Source organism: Sander vitreus, chromosome 17, assembly GCF_031162955.1.
Source record: "Sander vitreus isolate 19-12246 chromosome 17, sanVit1, whole genome shotgun sequence".
NCBI lineage: Eukaryota > Metazoa > Chordata > Actinopteri > Perciformes > Percidae > Sander > Sander vitreus.
In genome coordinates this window covers 319941-338103 of record NC_135871.1, presented here as the reverse complement: position 1 = coordinate 338103, position 18163 = coordinate 319941, and the positions used below count along the sequence as shown (strand labels likewise).

The window sequence follows — 18163 nt, the reverse complement described above, 5'->3', positions numbered from 1 at the left end:
TTTCTGTGAGATTTCAATTTCTATTTAGTTTGTTTTGTCTATATAGTTACACACCAATTTATACATTCATGTGACATCCCTGCAGCATACATCCTGATAGCCCAGGTTGTCCTGAAAAGAATTATGTCTATAACTTGATTGTGCATTATAAACCCCAAAGGTTTGGCTGATAATGAAATTAGTTAAATAGTTAAGCGTACAATTCAACTTATATAAAGTAAAGTTTCCAGTAATAAATTAATATTTACTTGGGTTGAGCTTTTATTTCTAGGAATACGGATAATTTGTACCAAATTAAGTTTTATTTCCAGGGAGCTTTAGGAATTTGTCACATAAATATGGATCTGTAAAATAAAAAGTGGAAAGCCTCTTTTTCATACAATCATTTACTTTGGATGCAAACCAACAAATCATTAATTTAGTAGTATTATCTCATTTCTTTATTAAAGAATCACAAGTATATTAAATGTATAGAGTTATTTATTGAAGAAAAAAATTAACAAATATATTAAGTCACACAATTCTCTTATGCAAAAATGTAAATGTAAAGTAATGCACTTCTCAGAAACGTAAACAACTCAATGTGATCACATGCAATACTGAGGCAGTTATGTAATAGGTAACATAATTCCAAATCAACAATGTTTAGAAGAAAAAGCTTATATAAATAACAGGAATATACACATAGTTTATAAAAACAAGTTTTTTTCATTCGGCTACTTAAAGTTATTACACAAGGAGGGTACTGTAGCTGCATTATCTGCAGAAAACTGTGGCAAGCGTAAAGTAAACATTACGTCAACATCTGAGTTTAGGGTCACAAACTTAGGGAATAAAATTGGTAAAGTAAGATATATTTACAATGTTTCTGGACTGAAGCTTTACCTATCAGGTTAGCTTAAAAGGAATCAGTCAGCATCTGAATCCTCGCTATTAAGGCCAAGCATATTGGAGAGGCTCAATGACAATTTGTCATTTGCATCTAATGCCGAAATTTCAGGGGCTACCAAGCCCAGTGCAGACTCTGGCTTTTCTACTTTAAAAGTACCTCCTCTCACCAAAGCAGAATCTCCTTCTTTTGTCAAGGCACTGACATCAAGACTTGGGGTGGAGAGCTTGAGATCGATATCAGATGGTGAGAGGGTACCTGAGGGTGATTTTTTCTTTGACATTTTCAATCTCTCCATAAGGTCAATCTTTCCTCCTGCTTTTGATGTTGCATTTACCACTGGCAAGCGTATCCCTTTGCTGACGACATAATCCTTTGCCTCTGTGTTAAGTTTTAATAAGCCAAAGGTATCACTAGTTCCTGCAATGTCATCAATGCTGTTCCTGGGTAGTCTGTGGACTTTGAATACAGGAACCTCTGCCTCAGCATTAGACACCTCTGATGCTTTAATATTAGGCTCTGGAAAGTTCAACTTTGGAAACTTCAAACTTGACAATTTTGAATTTTCAAGATTGGCATCTACATTTGGAGCTTTGGGTCCTTTGATGTCTCCCATAGTAGTGCCTATGTTGACTTTTGGTACCTCAATTCCAGCCTCCACTGAAGGATGAACACTGGGAACTTCTACTTCAGGACTTGAAAGACCCAGTTCTGGAAGCTTGTAATGAGGCATATTAAATTCCCCCAGATGGGAATCAAAATCTAGACCTGGTGTCTTTAACTGTGCATCAGGTCCTTTGAGGTCTGTTTTGGGCAGGTTGATATCCACATTTGGTGCTTCCAGTTTAGTTTTTGGCAACTTGGTGTCTATGTTTGGTGCTGAGACATTTCCATCAATTTTTGGTGAAGACAGGCTGAGAGCTGCTGCATTCAAGTTGAGATCGGGTACCTGGAGGTCTGCTTTTGGTAGATCCAGACTGGGTCCCTTTACATCAGTTTTGGGCAAATTAAGGTTCATATGTGGAGCCTTAATCTTCGGTGTAGAAAGATTGAAGTCTGGTACACTGATGTTTGTTTTGGGGGCCGAAAGGTTAATATCTGTCTTAAGATCAGCATCCAGATCTGGAGTACTGAGATCTCCTTTAATAGTGGGGGCAGAAAGATTCAAGTTAGGTGCTTTGGCATCAGCTGCTGGCAATTTAAGATTTACATCAGGAAAAGAGACATTGTCAGCATCAACATCGAGATTAGGTCGTTTTACCCTCGGTAAACCAAACCTTGGTAAATTTATTTTGGGTATCTTGATTTTTCCAGCTGGGGAGTCAACCTCTGGAGCTTGAAGGTCTACATTGGCACCTTTTAGATCAGCTTTTGGTAAATTAATGTCTGGTGAAAGATCTGGTGCATCAAGACCAACTTTTGGTGCAGACAAGAAGAGACCTGATGCTTTTAGGTCTACATTAGGTGCATCCACATCACCTTTAGGTAAGACAAGCCTGGCGTCAATGTCTGGTGCTTTTAAATCAGCATCCAAATCAGGAGCCTTGGCTTTTGGCCCACTGAATTTTGGGAGTTTAAGTTTAGGTAACTTCAGCTTACCATCAGGTATGTCAATATCTGGGTTGATATCTGGACCACTAAGATCTACATCTGGACCTTTGACTTTAGCATTAGGCATGCCGATGCTGAGGTCTGGAGCCTTAATCCCACCCTCAATATTTGGTGCTGAAAAATGTGGTGCACTCAAATTCGCATCAAGTGCCCTGAGGTCCATGTCAGGTACCTTCACATCAGCATCAATGTCACCCTTTGGACCCTTCAGTGTGCCAAATTTGGGTTTATTGAAGTTGAACCATTTTAATTTTCCAGAAGGACCTTCAACATCTGGAGAATTAATGTCTAACTTAGGGCCTTGCAGGTCAGCTTTTGGTAAATTTAGATTTATATCTGGTGAATTTATCTCACCATCGAACTTTGGAGCTCTGAGACTCAAGTCAGGAGCTGAAACATCAGCATTTAGATTTGCATCTGGACCATTAACATTAGGACCTGAGACTGACCACTTTGGCTTTCTAAAAGTTGGAAGTTTGAGCTTCCCAGATGGAGCCTTAATGTCGGCATTTGGTGCTGTAAGATCTACATTAGCTTTGGGTAAATTCAGATCAACATCAGGTCCCTCGAGTGATGGAGCAGAGAGACTGAGGTCAGGTGCTTTTAAATCAGCATCAAGGTCAACATCTGGGCTTTTCACCTTTGCCCCAGAAAGCAGGAACTTGGGCTTTTTGAGTGTTGGAAACTTGATTTTGCCAGAAGGAGCCTCAATGTCAGCATTTGGTGCTTTAAGATCTACATTAGCTTTGGGTAAATTCAGATCAACATCAGGTCCCTCAAGTGATGGAGCAGAGAGACTGAGGTCAGGTGCTTTTAAATCAGCATCAAGGTCAACATCTGGGCTTTTCACCTTTGCCCCAGAAAGCAGGAACTTGGGCTTTTTGAGTGTTGGAAACTTGATTTTGCCAGAAGGAGCCTCAATGTCAGCATTTGGTGCTTTAAGATCTACATTAGCTTTGGGTAAATTCAGATCAACATCAGGTCCATTAAGTGATGGAGCAGAGAGACTGAGGTCAGGTGCTTTAACATCAGCATCAAGGTCAACGTCTGGGCCTTTCACCTTTGCCCCAGAAAGCTGGAACTTGGGCTTTTTGAGTGTTGGGAACTTGATTTTGCCAGAAGGAGCGTCAATGTCAGCATTTGGTGCTTTAAGACCAACATTAGCTTTGGGTAAATTCAGATCAACATCTGGAACAGAGAGATCAACATCTGGTGTGCTCAGAGCTGCATTCAGGTCCATATCAGCGTTTGGGCTATTAAGTTTGGGTTTCTTCCACTTCTGATGAGGCCAGTTAATTTTCCCTGATGGAGCATCAATTCCAAGATCTGGGCCCTCAAAATCTACATTGGGGCCATTAAGGTCAGATTTTGGTAGATTCAGCTCAGCATTTGGTACATTAAACTTCGGCGCTGAGACATTTAAATCTGGTGTGTTTAGGTCTGTATCTATGCCTAAGTCTGCTTTTGGGCCTTGAAGGTTGGGCTTCTTCCATTTTAGGTGAGGCCAGTTGATTTGACCAGATGGAGCCTCTACATCAATATTAGGGGTTTGCATGTCTAGATCAGGGCCTTTAAGGTCAGCCTTTGGCAAATTAATGTCAAAATCTGGGGAATTTATTCCGCCCTCCACTTTTGGAAGAGAAGGTGTGTTCAGGTTTGCATCTAAGTCCAGATCATCTTTTAAGCCATTAAGTCTGGGTTTCTTCCATTTCAAATGAGGCCAATTGATTTTACCAGATGGAGCATCAATGTCAAGATTTGGGTTTTGAAGATCTAGATCAAGGCTTTTGATGTCGGCTTTGGGACAGTTAATGTCAACATCTGGTGCACTTAGATCCCCATCAATCTTTGGGTTGGTGAGGCTGAAATCAGGTGCAGACAGGTCAGCATTTAAGTCGGCATCCGGTCCTTTAACTTTGGGACCTTTCCATTTTAAATGGGGCCACTTGACTTTGCCTGAGGGTGCCTCAATGTCAGCATTTGGGTTTCCTAAATTTACATTAGGACCATTCAGATCCACTTTTGGCCCATTCAGGTTCAAATCTGGACTTTTAAGATCTAATTTTGGGGCTGCCAGATTGAGGTCTGGGGTATTTACATTTCCACTGACAGAAGGGAGATCACCAGAAACATCCATTTTTGCTTTTGGTGGTTTGAGTTGAGGCAGATTGAAGTGTGGCATTGAGAATTTCGGGGCATTGTATTTCCTGTTGCCTGACTTGATTTCTGGTTCCTCAAGCGAGGAACTGGGGGTGTTGAGCTTGGGAGTTGAGACCCTGACATCAGGTGCTTTGAGGCTGCCGTCTAGATCTCCTTTTATATCTGGTCCAGTCAGTCCTAGGGAGGGCATTGTGAACTTGGCACCAGCATCAGCTGAGCGCTTATTTAGACTGAGACTGGGAAGGTCTCCATTGAGAGTTGGACCACCTATTTCACCCCCCAACTCCTGTGCAGCATTTAGCTTTCCACTCAGGCCATCAAGGGAAATAACTGGTGCCTCAGCTGATGCATCCAGTGACAAATCCTTCTTGAGGTTGAGCATCTGTTGGTAATGGAGTGATAAACAAAGTTGGTTAACATTGATTAAAGCATTAATCAGCTACCGTTCAGTTACACTGTGTTGGAGAGCTGCTGTAACTATTAAAAACATTATTTGCATTTAATTCATTAATAAAATGTGCAAAGGAAGCATCTCTTGTGGGGTTTAGGGATTTTTGAAGTGCCCTGGGAGAAAATAACATCTTATCAGTGGACAATGACTTTTCCTAGATTAATGCTAGCCTATAGACCATAGAACAGTTGGCTTACATCAGACTGGGTCACCTCACCAAAATGACAAAAAAACATATTTTCTAGCTTACCCCTTGTGGGGATATTCATTTTATTGAAACTACTTTTGAAACACAATCCCAGGACTAGAGCTAAGTGTTTTCATTTTTATTTTGGGTGAACCAACCCTTGTGGCATTTACCTTTGTAGGGTCTTTGAGATCTAATCCCAGGGAGCCAAGGCCAGCACTGGCGTTTAGCTGCTTCTTTGTCAGAAACTTCATGTTGTGATTATATGGCTCCAGGACCCTCAGGATGTTCAGCACTTCATTTTTGTTGAGGTGGTCTAGGTGTATAGTGGCTGCAACAATCTCATCCCCTGGAACAAGTAGAAACAACTCATCAAAACCAGCATGTTTCTATGTTTTCCTTGATTCCTTTATCTGCAGTTACTGGTTGAGCCTTCCAAACCTGCAGCAATATATATAAATATATAAAAATATATAAATAATATAAGAGTTACAACGTTAACTTGTTTTTCTCTTACCTGCGTGTTGGCCACTCTTTGCAGCATTTGTGTCATCTGTGATTCCGGCAATGACTCCTTTCTCAGAGTCGTCTAGGAATGGGCTTTCTGAGAAACCTCTACTCTTGCTGTCCCCGCTCTATGTTTAAAAGTAGTTTAAAGTACATATGATAAGACACTGTGCACCATTGTCACACATTTGCACCATGTGTTCTGCTACAGTGACAGTTTGTCATAAAGACAATTGCTATCACATATAATATTTAGCCATTTTTTATGTTGGCTTTTCATACTTACCATAATGTCTTAGATGCAGTTACATCCACATATCCTGGAATTTATACAAGAAACCATAGAAACTCCTAACCACAGCAAAGTTATCTGTAAAACATCAGAGAAAAGCAACTTTAGTTATGAACTGATAAATCAGTGACATAACTATACTGTGTACCTTATGAAAGATGAAGATGTAGGGAAGAAATGCAGAATTTTTAACAAATGATTATTGTTTCAGTCTTTTAAGAATGTTTGAAAACAAAAGTGAAATCTCTACCGACTGAGATTAGTGTAAGTCATTATCCTTATTCATGAAAATCCTTTTAATTTTTTAATTTAGAGTCCTCATCAAGAAAACAGCCTGCAACATGGTTTTCACGTCACTAATAAAGTACCAGTTCAGGTTTCCAGTCGGCAATCAGTTAAAAGAATTAATATGATTGAAATGAATGTGTACAAGTGATGGTCTTGGTTTGATTTGGTTTAAACTGATGTAAGAAGTAGTACTCAGTCACATGGAGTGCTGCACGGGTGTGTAGAAAGAAGTAGTACTGCCAAATAAACAGGTACTTTCTATGTGTCACTATGCATATCAGGTTTTAACTCAAACAGACATGTTCCATACATTTCAACCTTTTAACCAATTCACATACTAATGTTTGATTTGATTCATGGCTTGTTTTCATTGTGTAACCTACAGTATGTCTATACAGCTACCTAAAATCTTTAGCAGTTGCTGATATTTGACCCCAGATGAGCACATACGTTAGAACATCAAAGTTGATCTTGAAACATAAAAGAAGATAAGATGACAATAGTACAAAGAGAACCATCACAAGTCATAGTATGAGTAAAGCACTAGCTGAAGATCTTCATTATAGCTTGTAGAGATGATTTCCACCAGCTGTCTGTAGATCTAGCTGGGGGTCAGTTCAACCCCCACACATCCCTGCCTGTGCTTAGAGTTCTTCACCTGGACCCTGACTGACAGAGAACCTACAACACCCACACACCGTATCACCTCACACTTTAGGAATCCAAATCCTCTGTTCAGGGGAATGTATGTATCTAAACTAGTTGGTTTGGATGCATTCTGACTGACATGCCACACCGCTCAGCACACAAACACACACACACACACACACACACACACAGCCCTCCCCTAAACCACACCCCAACATCTCATGGAAATGCTAATGTGATTCACCTGCAGCACGGTCGCATAAAAAAGGACAGATCAGGCTTTACATTAGTAATACTGGGCGGTGATACAAGTCCTCAGAAAAAGGGACTCAAGGAGTTTTTCTTCCACAAAGATCCAAACTGTCCAATAATGCTCCGAAAAGACTTGGTATCAATCGGTCAGCACCCATCAGTGTTAATGCAACAGACATGAACATATGCATCTATAAAAGTTGATTAGGTCCTGTAAGCAGATAAACAAGTCAGCAAACCTCAAGTCAGCAAAATCTACAACCTTGCTGTGTGCGATGACAGGCCACAGTAATAATAACCTGTTGACTGATATGCTTAATGCATTGTTTTCTTAGGATATATAGAATGAGAGCTCCAAATATAAATCAGGGAACAATGGTTATCATATCACCACTTTCTAGAACACAGGGACAACAGCCAGTCACACTGACAGCAGTACTTATTAGCAATACTGAACCTGTTGTTAATGCCAGAAACTGCAACACCTTTCCAAAGAGCTTGACTTTTCCAACTGGGTCATGGCGTGTCAAATTTTAAAAACCCAGACTTTGTTTTTAAAATACAAAACTTCAAAAGACACATTTGGAAATTATTACAACACAATACATAATTCCAATACACTGTATGTCAAGAATATGGACCTAGAACTTCACACATTTACTATTTTCAGATTTCTTTAAACCCAGTGTGTATCATGCACCAAATCTTACTTGCAAGTCATAAAGTTATTTTCAACTACATACACGTATCAGTTTTCTTCTTAGATATAAGAAGATACAACATATTATAAACATCAAAAAATAAAAAGAGGCTATAGACAACACCGTATGGACTCACCATGTGCTGCTGGCAGAGACGCCTCTTCAGGAAAGCCCAGGGACAGATGTCTCCTCCTCAGTGTATCACTGCTGCTCTGTCAGGCACGATGGGATGGATCTGCAGTTAAATGCCTAAAACCAAGCCAGGAGAACAGGTTGGGCCGCATCAGAGCCACCTCTCCTATTGCCTAGTACCTTTTTCCCCTTGCAAAACACACACACACACACACACACACACGCCTCGCCTTTAAACTATGTCACAGAAACAGTCTCACAGGCATGGTGGCAGCCGAAACCTGATGAGAAAAACACCACTCCTTCCTAACAGGACTAACCAGGTTTACAAAGAAAAGACACGTAGCAACCCTGTCTCACACACAAACACTTCATTCACACACTTCATTTCGCTTCCATTTTGACATCTGACATTCTGATGCCAACACATTTTTTTTTTTTTATCACTTTTTTCATTTTTGCTTTGATACATCAGGCCATGTACTGGAATTTGGGGTTATTTTGACATTTCTGCTGAGTGGTTAAAACAGGGGTCTTCAATGTTTTTTAAGCCTGAACTGAAGGAGAGATGGAGCAGGGACCCCCTACTACATATATTGTATAAAATTAAGTTGCATATTAAACTGGGCCTACAACAACTTGTAGGGCAGCCTAAAGCCTTTATACATACAGTTACAATAAGTTGTTGATTCTTTATATTCCTAATTATTTTTAGGAATGTAAACACTATTTTTTCGTTATTCAAAGCTGCTTTTGTTTAGAGATTTTTATGAAAATTCAAGTTGCAGAGTTTCATGTCTGCTTTTATTGCTCACGTAGTTGTGTGTGCACACTTTGCAAATCAATGGACACTCATTGCTACACTAGCATTTAGCAACAATAAAATCAGCATGATCATCATGTTTCATGTATCTACCTCCTCATTTCCATACCATAGTAACATGAATTTAATGACAGGCTGCCAGGAGGATAGCAATATCACATCTATCAAAACTAAAAACACTTTGAAAAGCAGCCATTTGAAATAAAATGTTTCAGAAATGCTAAATTGTTGGTCATTAAATATTTTTGATTGGATTTGCACATGCAGATAACACATCCGCATGTAGCAGTAGGTTTGCCCCAGATTAGCATACACAGCACTGTGGAGGAAGGTCTGACCCCTCCACAGATACATTCCAGGGTAGTAGTCTCAGGAAGGAACTGGTTTTGGTGGAACATTTAGATAGACATAAAGAAAACTCCTCATACAATATTAAATCAAGTGAACTGTTGACACAATCCAGTAACGTGAGCTAATTAAATGAGCTGATACATGGTTACACCTCATTGGCTCTTACCAGTGTACCTCTGTGTGCAATTCGTCCCAAAACCTCCCAGTTAGAGAGGACATGACCTAAATATATTCTTAGTAAATCTTTACAATCATTCCCTGAAAGAACCAAGCAGACCTGACTTGTTGCACCGTCCAAATGTTCTTCAAGACATTTTCAGCGTGTAGCCCTTCATCACCTCATCCCCTCATCCCTTCATCCCCTCATCCCTTCATCACTTCATCCCCTCATCCCTTCATCCCCTCATCCCTTCATACCCTCATCCCTTCAGCCCCTCTTCCCTTTATCCCTTCATCCCCTCATCCCTTCATACCCTCATCCCTTCAGCCCCTCTTCCCTTTATCCCTTCATCCCCTCATCCCTTCATCCCCTCATCCCTTCATCACTTCATCCCCTCATCCCTTCAGCCCCTCTTCCCTTTATCCCTTCATCCCTTCATCCCCTCATCCCTTTAGCCCCTTGTCCCTCCTATCCTCATCCCTCCTGCCCTCTTCCCTTTCTACTCAGTCCAGCGCATTCCTGAAGGAGGGGGGGGGGGGTTGAGATCAGCTCAGGTGAAAGTACCTGAGACAGAACCCCCACACTGAGTCTCACTCCACCCAGTCTCCAGTACGTCCTCCCAGACCGACCAACCAGACGACATTTCTTTTCTATCTCACCCACCATCCAAATCGAATCCTGTTAACATTCAATGTAATCAAGCATTCATAACATCTTTAAATTACATATTGTGGCCCTGCTATTAAAACATTTTCAGATGAGTTTGTGTTTTTATTTCTTTTGGTCAGCCATTCCAAACATATATTTCTTTCACTGAAAAAGATGAGTGACCCAAAGTAGTTTTGCAGTTGTCATTTGCTGATCCCCATGTGGCTGTTCTGTTGGTATTTGTTTGTGACATTTAGACAAAGTACAGCTGGGGTGAATATGTTTACATGTTTAAAAATAAATTTGATTTAAAAAAAAAAAAACTGAGAAAGCTGCCATAGTTGAGCAACTTGTGGCTTTTCAGAATTATACAGTGATCCATTTATTTTCAGTGCTTGTTTGTATCATTTTGAGGTTTGACAGTTGACTGGGAAGCCTGGTTCCATTCAGTCACACATAATAAATATTGTACTTTTTACTCCACTGTGAGATTACTGTAAGATTTCACATACAGTACAAAATAGAAAAAGCATCAAGTTAAAGTACTCTAATATCCAATCCAAGTATATTTATAAAGCACATTTAAAAACAAGAACAACATATGGATTAAACTAGCCAACAGTTTAAGACGCAGTTAAAAATAGCTCTGCCTTGACCGACTACAGCAAAGTACTGCATACATATTAACACATCAATAATGATGATTCAATAACAGGGGGCATTCTGCATAATGAGTACTTTTACTTTAAATATTTTACATATGCAGTATTGCATAGTACAAAGATTGACCAGGAAAACTGAGTACTCAACTTAAATATATGTTGCTTAAAAGTTATTAGTTGAATAACTGTTTTTGTTATGGCCCATCGTACCAGACCCCTAACCTTAAAAAAGGGTCAGATGCGGAGCTTTGAGTGATAGGTTAGAGAAGCCATGATATAAGGTAGGACCTGTTTCTTCACACAGATCCAGCAACCACAACATAACATTTGCTTTCTATTGGAAGGCACTTCAGTTATTTTGAAGATAGTATTGTTCCAATATTCACTTTACAAAGATGCAAGCTATGCAGCATGAGTCACTACCCAACCCATTCAGCCAATTAATGTGATTACTTTGTACAGCAGAGATTTAGACGGGAGTTGTCAGTGGAAGACAATAGCTGAACGATGAGCAATAGAAACTCTAGAGGAGTGAGTTAGCATGTCAGAGTCCTGCTTGATGTTAGCGCCTTGTCTAGCACAATGACTTCCTTAACCAAGGATGTCTAAAATAAAAGCCATCTTCCACATAGGAGTCACAGAACACTGATAATACAAAAGGGGGGGGGGGCAAAATGATCTAATCTAATCTCTAACCACAGCTCCAGCTACTCTGCTCTAAAGGAGGGTGGTGTTTAGTTAACTGTCCGTTAGCAGCATGTTTCAGCTCCATAGAGATCTGTGGCCAAACTGCAGTTACCTCAAAAACAAAAGATCAAAACAACTCTCTGGTGATTTATATGTCACTTCCATAACGTTCAGGGACTCACAGCAGACAAAGAAACAATGGTCATATTTATATACATACATATACTACTACTATGGGTCAAGCTTTATTTCCCATGGTGAAACAATAGCTTCTCTTAGCATCCCCAGATGTTTTCTGACTCAGTCTCCTCCAGATGTGTGAGTCTTCCCCCTCCCCAGACCAGCACTAGAGTTACCAGTAGACTGGATTGTATTGGACTCTGAGAACCCTACAGTTGAAAACACTTTACCTGGGTTGGATAGATTTGAGACTTTGACATGTATCACTTGAAAAGATTTCAAATGAATTGACTTATTTAACGTTAACATTAAAATAGCAATAAACAAATATTTGCTATGTAAAGATATGGTGGAGCAGAGGAGTCCCACTCCCATTATTTATTACATTTATACTGTTATATCATCATTTTAGTTTGGTTGTTTCATGTTTAGTATATGTAGCAGCTAGGAAAACAGTCAGAAAAGTGGCAGCATCTAGAATATTGCAGATGAAAACACTAAAGAAGAAGAAGTCAGCAAGATAGCCTCTTGGCTCAGCCCACTGAATTCAGGAAATGATGATGGCCAGGGCTAACAGTAAAACAATAGCTTTTCGTACGAGAAGATGAATAAATAATCGTTCAGCTGTGGATTTATCATTTTGGAATTAGTGTGCAAAGTCCTCTCTGGAAAGGCCCAGGTGTTAGCATCATTCTAAATAATCAGAACGACGCTAGCTTGAGGCGATGCAGAAATATTGAACATTATGTAACGTGATTTATAGATTCATCATTATGGATTCATTGCACAAAGACCCTGCAGTTCCAGGCTGGATTACAAAGCTTCTGGAAGGCCTGCGATCACATGGAGGACCTTGTTGAAACGAAACCCTTCTACACTGCTTTGATCTGGAGATATTAAATATGACATCAAAGGTATATTTTGATGTCATATACAACACAGTTGAAAGGCAATGCTTCTGAATATGGGCCATGTGTGACTTGACATGCAAACCCTGACCTGGGCGTGTCCTTGTTGTTCAAGTCAGTGTCCAACATACAGTGGGGCAAAAAAGTATTTAGTCAGCCACCAATTGCGCAAGTTCTCCCACTTAAAAAGATGAGAGAGGCCTGTAATTTTCATCATAGGTACACTTCAACTATGAGAGACAAGATGAGAAAAAAAATCCAGAAAAATCACATTGTAGGATTTTTAATGAATTTATTTGCAAATTATGGTGGAAAAAAAGTATTTGGTCAATAACAAAAGTTCATCTCAATACTTTGTTACATACCCTTTGTTGGCAATGACAGAGGTCAAACGTTTTCTGTAAGTCTTCACAAGGTTTTCACACACTGTTGCTGGTATTTTGGCCCATTCCTCCATGCAGATCTCCTCTAGAGCAGTGATGTTTTGGGGCTGTCGCTGGGCAACACAGACTTTCAACTCCCTCCAAAGATTTTCTATGGGGTTGATATCTGGAGACTGGCTAGGCCACTCCAGGACCTTGAAATGCTTCTTACAAAGCCACTCCTTCGTTGCCCAGGCGGTGTGTTTGGGATTATTGTCATGCTAAAAGACCCAGCCACGTTTCATCTTCAATGCCCTTGCTGATGGAAGGAGGTGTTCACTCAAAATCTCATGATACATGGCCCCATTCATTCTTTCCTTTACACGGATCAGTCGTCCTGGTCCCTTTGCAGAAAAACAGCCCCAAAGCATGATGTTTCCACCCCCATGCTTCACAGTAGGTATGGTGTTCTTTGGATGCAACTCAGCATTTCCCCTCCAAACACGACAAGTTGAGTTTTTACCAAAAAGTTCTATTTTGGTTTCATCTGCCCATATGACATTCTCCCAATCCTCTTCTGGATCATCCAAATGCTCTCTAGCAAACTCCAGACGGGCCTGGACATGTACTGGCTTAAGCAGAGGGACACGTCTGGCACTGCAGGATTTGAGTCTCTGGCGGCGTAGTGTGTTACTGATGGTAGCCTTTGTTACTTTGGTCCCAGCTCTCTGCAGGTCATTCACTAGGTCCCCCCGTGTGGTTCTGGGATTTTTGCTCACCGTTCTTGTGATCATTTTGACCCCACGGGGTGAGATCTTGCGTGGAGCCCCGGATCAAGGGAGATTATTAGTGGTCTTGTATGTCTTCCATTTTCTTATAATTTTTCCCACAGTTGATTTCGTCACACCAAGCTGATTACCTATTGCAGAGTCAGTCTTCCCAGCCTGGTGCAGGTCTACAATGTTGTTTCTGGTGTCCTTTGACAGCTCTTTGGTCTTGGCCATAGTGGAGTTTGGAGTGTGACTGTTTGAGGTTGTGGACAGGTGTCTTTTATACTGATAACAAGTTCAAACAGGTGCCATTACTACAGGTAACGAGTGGAGGACAGAGGAGCCTCTTAAAGAAGAAGTTACAGGTCTGTGAGAGCCAGAAATCTTGCTTGTTTGTAGGTGACAAAATTCTTATTTTCCCGAGGAATTTGCAAATAAATTCATTAAAAATCCTACCATGTGATTTTCTGGATTTTTTTCTTCCTCATTTTGTCTCTCATAGTTGAAGTGTACCTATGATGAAAATTACAGGCCTCTCTCATCTTTTTAAGTGGGAGAACTTGCACAATTGGTGGCTGACTAAATACTTTTTTGCCCCACTGTAACCTCATACGATACGATACAACTTTATTGTCAGTTCACACCAAAATTCATTTTGCATTCCCAAGGATCTCAAAAGAAGGAATAAAAAGAAAAATACACAGAGCTAGACAACAATTACACATATAGTACAAAGATGAAGACATATCAACAGCCATGGCAAAGAACCATGTTACATGATCTCCTCTGATCCAGATCTTATCATAACCTTTCCAGGCAGACGAGTCCTTCCATAGATGACAGGAGATGTAACAGCTGTATGATAAGACAGTGCTGCTCACCCTGCCAAGGCCATACTGAAACCAAACACATAACACAGTTTGTCTGTGCTGAGATTTTTGGGTGCCCGACAGGGGCGTTGGACTGGGGCGAAAAAGGGGACTGAGTACCCAGGGCCCTCATGTGAGGAGGGCCCAAAAAGATGCTAGAATGAATAGCTGTGGATGCGGGGAGGGGCACATAGAAAATGCCTTTCTACAGGGCCCAGAAGTTTGTGCTACGCCCCTGGTGCCCGCAATTTCTTTGTTTACCTTAAAGGTTCAGCTAAACGTCCAGCATGAGTTAGGGGAGACAGGAACTCCAGAGAGTTGGGACGGCACCACACTGCACTGTGTGACTGTAGTCTATATATCGACAACCTTTCATTTCAGGGTTTGCTCCGTTGCCGCCGGAAATTCCGTCAGATTTCATTCTTTTCGGCCGGATGTCCACCCCCTTCCTCTGTCTTTGTGTTGACATTCTAACCTCCGGTCAAGGAGTATGGTTAACTGCTCCTCAGATCTCTGCAGGGTAAATCCAGACAGCTAGCTAGACTATCTGTCCAATCTGAGTTTTCTGTTGCACGACTAAAATAACTTTTGAACGTACACATGTTCCACCAAAACTAGTTCCTTCTTGAGACACCGTGTTTATTAAATGTTCCTGTGTAATTGTTCAAGGTCCCTTGAACATTGTTCCTGTATGTAAAATGAGTTGTGCTGTTCCTGAGTTTTTGGCAGTAAGGGCCGTGTCAGTGGACTGATGCTGACAGAGTCTATAGCTCTGGTGGCCATGCAGACCAGTGAGAGAAGAGACACAGCTCTGCAGTTTAGGATTTAGTGATTTTGTTTGCACACGTCTGTTAGCCGACGGCTGCTTTTTGTAAAGTCGGAGACAAGGAAACAAAACACGGCTCCTCGATTCATGTTCCATTCACTGCCTCCACTTCAGGTTCAGACCTGTGCCTTATAATGAATACCTGTGGAATAGAAACACACACACACACACACACACACACACACACACACACACACACAGACATACACACACACACACAGACACACACCCTCTGCTGTTCCAACAGCCCCAACGTTGTGTCTGCATCATGCGACTGAACTAGCATGTTGTAGAGGACTCTGCAGCATTCTCCTCATAGCTGACCTGCTTCTCATTTCAAAGCCAAATTCTTCATTTATCAGTACTGAGCGGCCGGAGGGGGGTGGGGGGGGGGATTCTGCAAATTCCGCTCTGATTCGTGCCTCTGAATGGCCTTTTGTCTATCCAACACTCATGGGTATTTTATAGTAGTTAGAGCCATTCATGCTAAAATATGATTTTTTTTAAACTAATTAGTTTTTCTCGATTGTTTACATACATTTTCTGAAAGCATGCCTCATACTCTGAGAACACAAATCAAAAAACACACACACAATGGGCAAAACCCCTCAATTCTCCTGCAAAATGAAACTTTACATTCAAAGCAATGTTATTTCTTCTCAACATGGTATTTTGTTTTCAAATGACACACACAAACCATTATATGAATAGATATTTATAAGAACCAGTTCAACACTGATGTGCTCAATGGAAAACACTTCTTCTCCATTCATCATAATAACTTAGGCGTTATTTTCTAGGACCATGTTCATGATTTCAGTTTCCTGTTCAGGAGACAGAAGACGTTCAAACAAATAGTAGAATACTGTAAATACTGTGTAGGAATACAAAGTAGGAATACATTTCCCAAATACTTGAAACATACTTCATTTTTACAGTCCTACAGAACAGTCCACAGGCAATACTGTACTACTGTACTCATTGAGTACTGTATTGATATGCAGTACTGCAATTTTCTAGTGGGAGTAGATTTCTTACCTATTCTCATTTTGGAAAGTCCAGATGATGGATGCTACAGTGTACCTGCTCAAATTTGGCTGTACTCTTCGCCCAGCCTTCCTCATTGTTAGACCATGGTTGACCACATGGTCAACCAAAGTGGCTCGGATCTCCTCAGAGATTACAGTCCTTGGCCTTCCTCGTCCTCGTCCTCCTCCTCTTACTCTCACTCCTCTGGCTCTGCTTCTGTTTCCGATGTTGGCATCCATTGCTCCAAAACAGAAGAGCTCACCTGTTGCCCTTTTATGCTAAAGCTCTGATTGCTAATTGTAAAACTGTGTGACGGTGTTGTGTTGTGTGCCCATGTGACGAGTCAGTGTGCATAGTAGGGCAATCTAACTTTAGAATTTGAATGGCAGTGTGTTCCTTGTGAAAACAAGAGATTTTCTTCATACAAATTGTGCCAAATGCAGAGAATTGTGTGTAGTGTTTTGAAGAAAAAGTGTGTTTTAGAACTGCAATTTGAGTGTAAACCAGGAATTGTGCTTGTAGTTTAGCAGAATTGGTTCAGGGGGTTGGTGCATGAGTTACATGTTGTGGTCATTGTGTCTCAAGTACCGGGATTAGTGTGTAAACCATTGAGAAAAACTGTAAAACTGGTGGCCCTAACATTAAAGCTATAGTGTGTAGTTTCTGTCTCCCCCTTGAGGAATTCTAAGTAATGACAACAAAACTGTGGCACGTCCACATGATACAAGCCTTCTGTGATCACACAACTAGTTTTTAGAGACTAATTAGAGATGTTCTCAGAGGATCCACTCATCCTATGTCTCTTTTCTAACTCTGCTCTTCAGAGAGCCAGCTTCCTTTGCAGCAGGTCCTCTGGTGTGAAGCTTTTAGTGTCATCAACATTTAATTCAAACCTACATTGTGGGTAATATATGAGAGGAATACCGTGTTTTTAGAATCAGAATCAGAATCAGAAAGGGTTTTATTGCCAAGTACATTTTTTAACACATACAAGGAATTGGTTTGGTGTTGTAGATTTACATTTGTAGATTTAATGTGTTTCCATTTGGCTACTTTAGGGACTACAAATGATAAATAATAAAGGTTTGAGTATTGTATTCACTGGCATTGTGGAGAAAGCTTTGAAACAACATTTAGAGCTTAATACAATTTACAGTAAGTACAGTTGAACAGTTAGCAGAGTTAATAAAACATTCAGAGACATATATGTGATTTCTGGTCATTTTTTCTGAGCATGGAGAGGGTGTTTTTCTGACTCTCATCCTATCTGAACTTTTTTATTGTGCAAAAATGACATAGTTTTACCTCTTCAGGTCTCGATTCAAATAGAGCAGTCTGAGAAGGAGAAGTGACTGGTTGGTGGAACAAGTTCCTGAAGTGTTCAGTGTGTACATAGGTCATACTGCAGCACATCGCCTCCCCACTGGATCCCTCTAAGGCCCTCAGAGCCTGAACTGGGACTGGTGACTGTATCTATGTCAAGGAAACCACTGTTCCTTCACCTGATAAAGTGATTTCAAAATTCAAATAATTTAAAAAAGGGGTGCCATAGATCCAGTGTTGTCTTCTTTAGAAGGAGCAGACAGCAGGTGAACAGTAGATGCCAAGTGTTGTACATCATGTGACAGCTGGGAACCTGAAGATGAATCTGAGATGCAGCTCAGCACGTTGTCAAGGTTTTCTAGTCATAAATCTGTAATAAACATTGTATTTTGCTTAGGCTGTTTGAAGAGTATGATGGTAATTCCCATGCGTACTTATGTCCCATAA

The 18163-nt window shown here is 40.6% G+C and overlaps 1 protein-coding gene across 1 annotated transcript; it reads right to left on the bottom strand.

The window, feature by feature from the left end:
* Positions 1 to 462: 462 nt before the first annotated feature.
* On the bottom strand, positions 463 to 8237 carry LOC144532907 (uncharacterized). Its single transcript, XM_078273877.1, has 5 exons — positions 8123 to 8237; positions 6092 to 6175; positions 5816 to 5933; positions 5472 to 5647; positions 463 to 5042 (listed from the first exon to the last, which is right to left on the bottom strand). Exons 2-5 carry the CDS (start codon positions 6092 to 6094, stop codon positions 909 to 911), a joined length of 4431 nt encoding a protein of 1476 aa, XP_078130003.1. The 5' UTR covers positions 6095 to 6175; positions 8123 to 8237; the 3' UTR covers positions 463 to 908.
* Positions 8238 to 18163: the final 9926 nt, after the last annotated feature.

Excerpts from the sequence above, each read along its gene's own strand:
- LOC144532907 (XM_078273877.1), bottom strand. Across the intron at positions 5,648-5,815 it reads AAAGAGTGGCCAACACGCAG|GGGATGAGATTGTTGCAGCC; the intron begins GTAAGAGAAAAA and ends TACTTGTTCCAG. Across the intron at positions 5,043-5,471 it reads ATCTCAAAGACCCTACAAAG|ATGCTCAACCTCAAGAAGGA; the intron begins GTAAATGCCACA and ends CATTACCAACAG.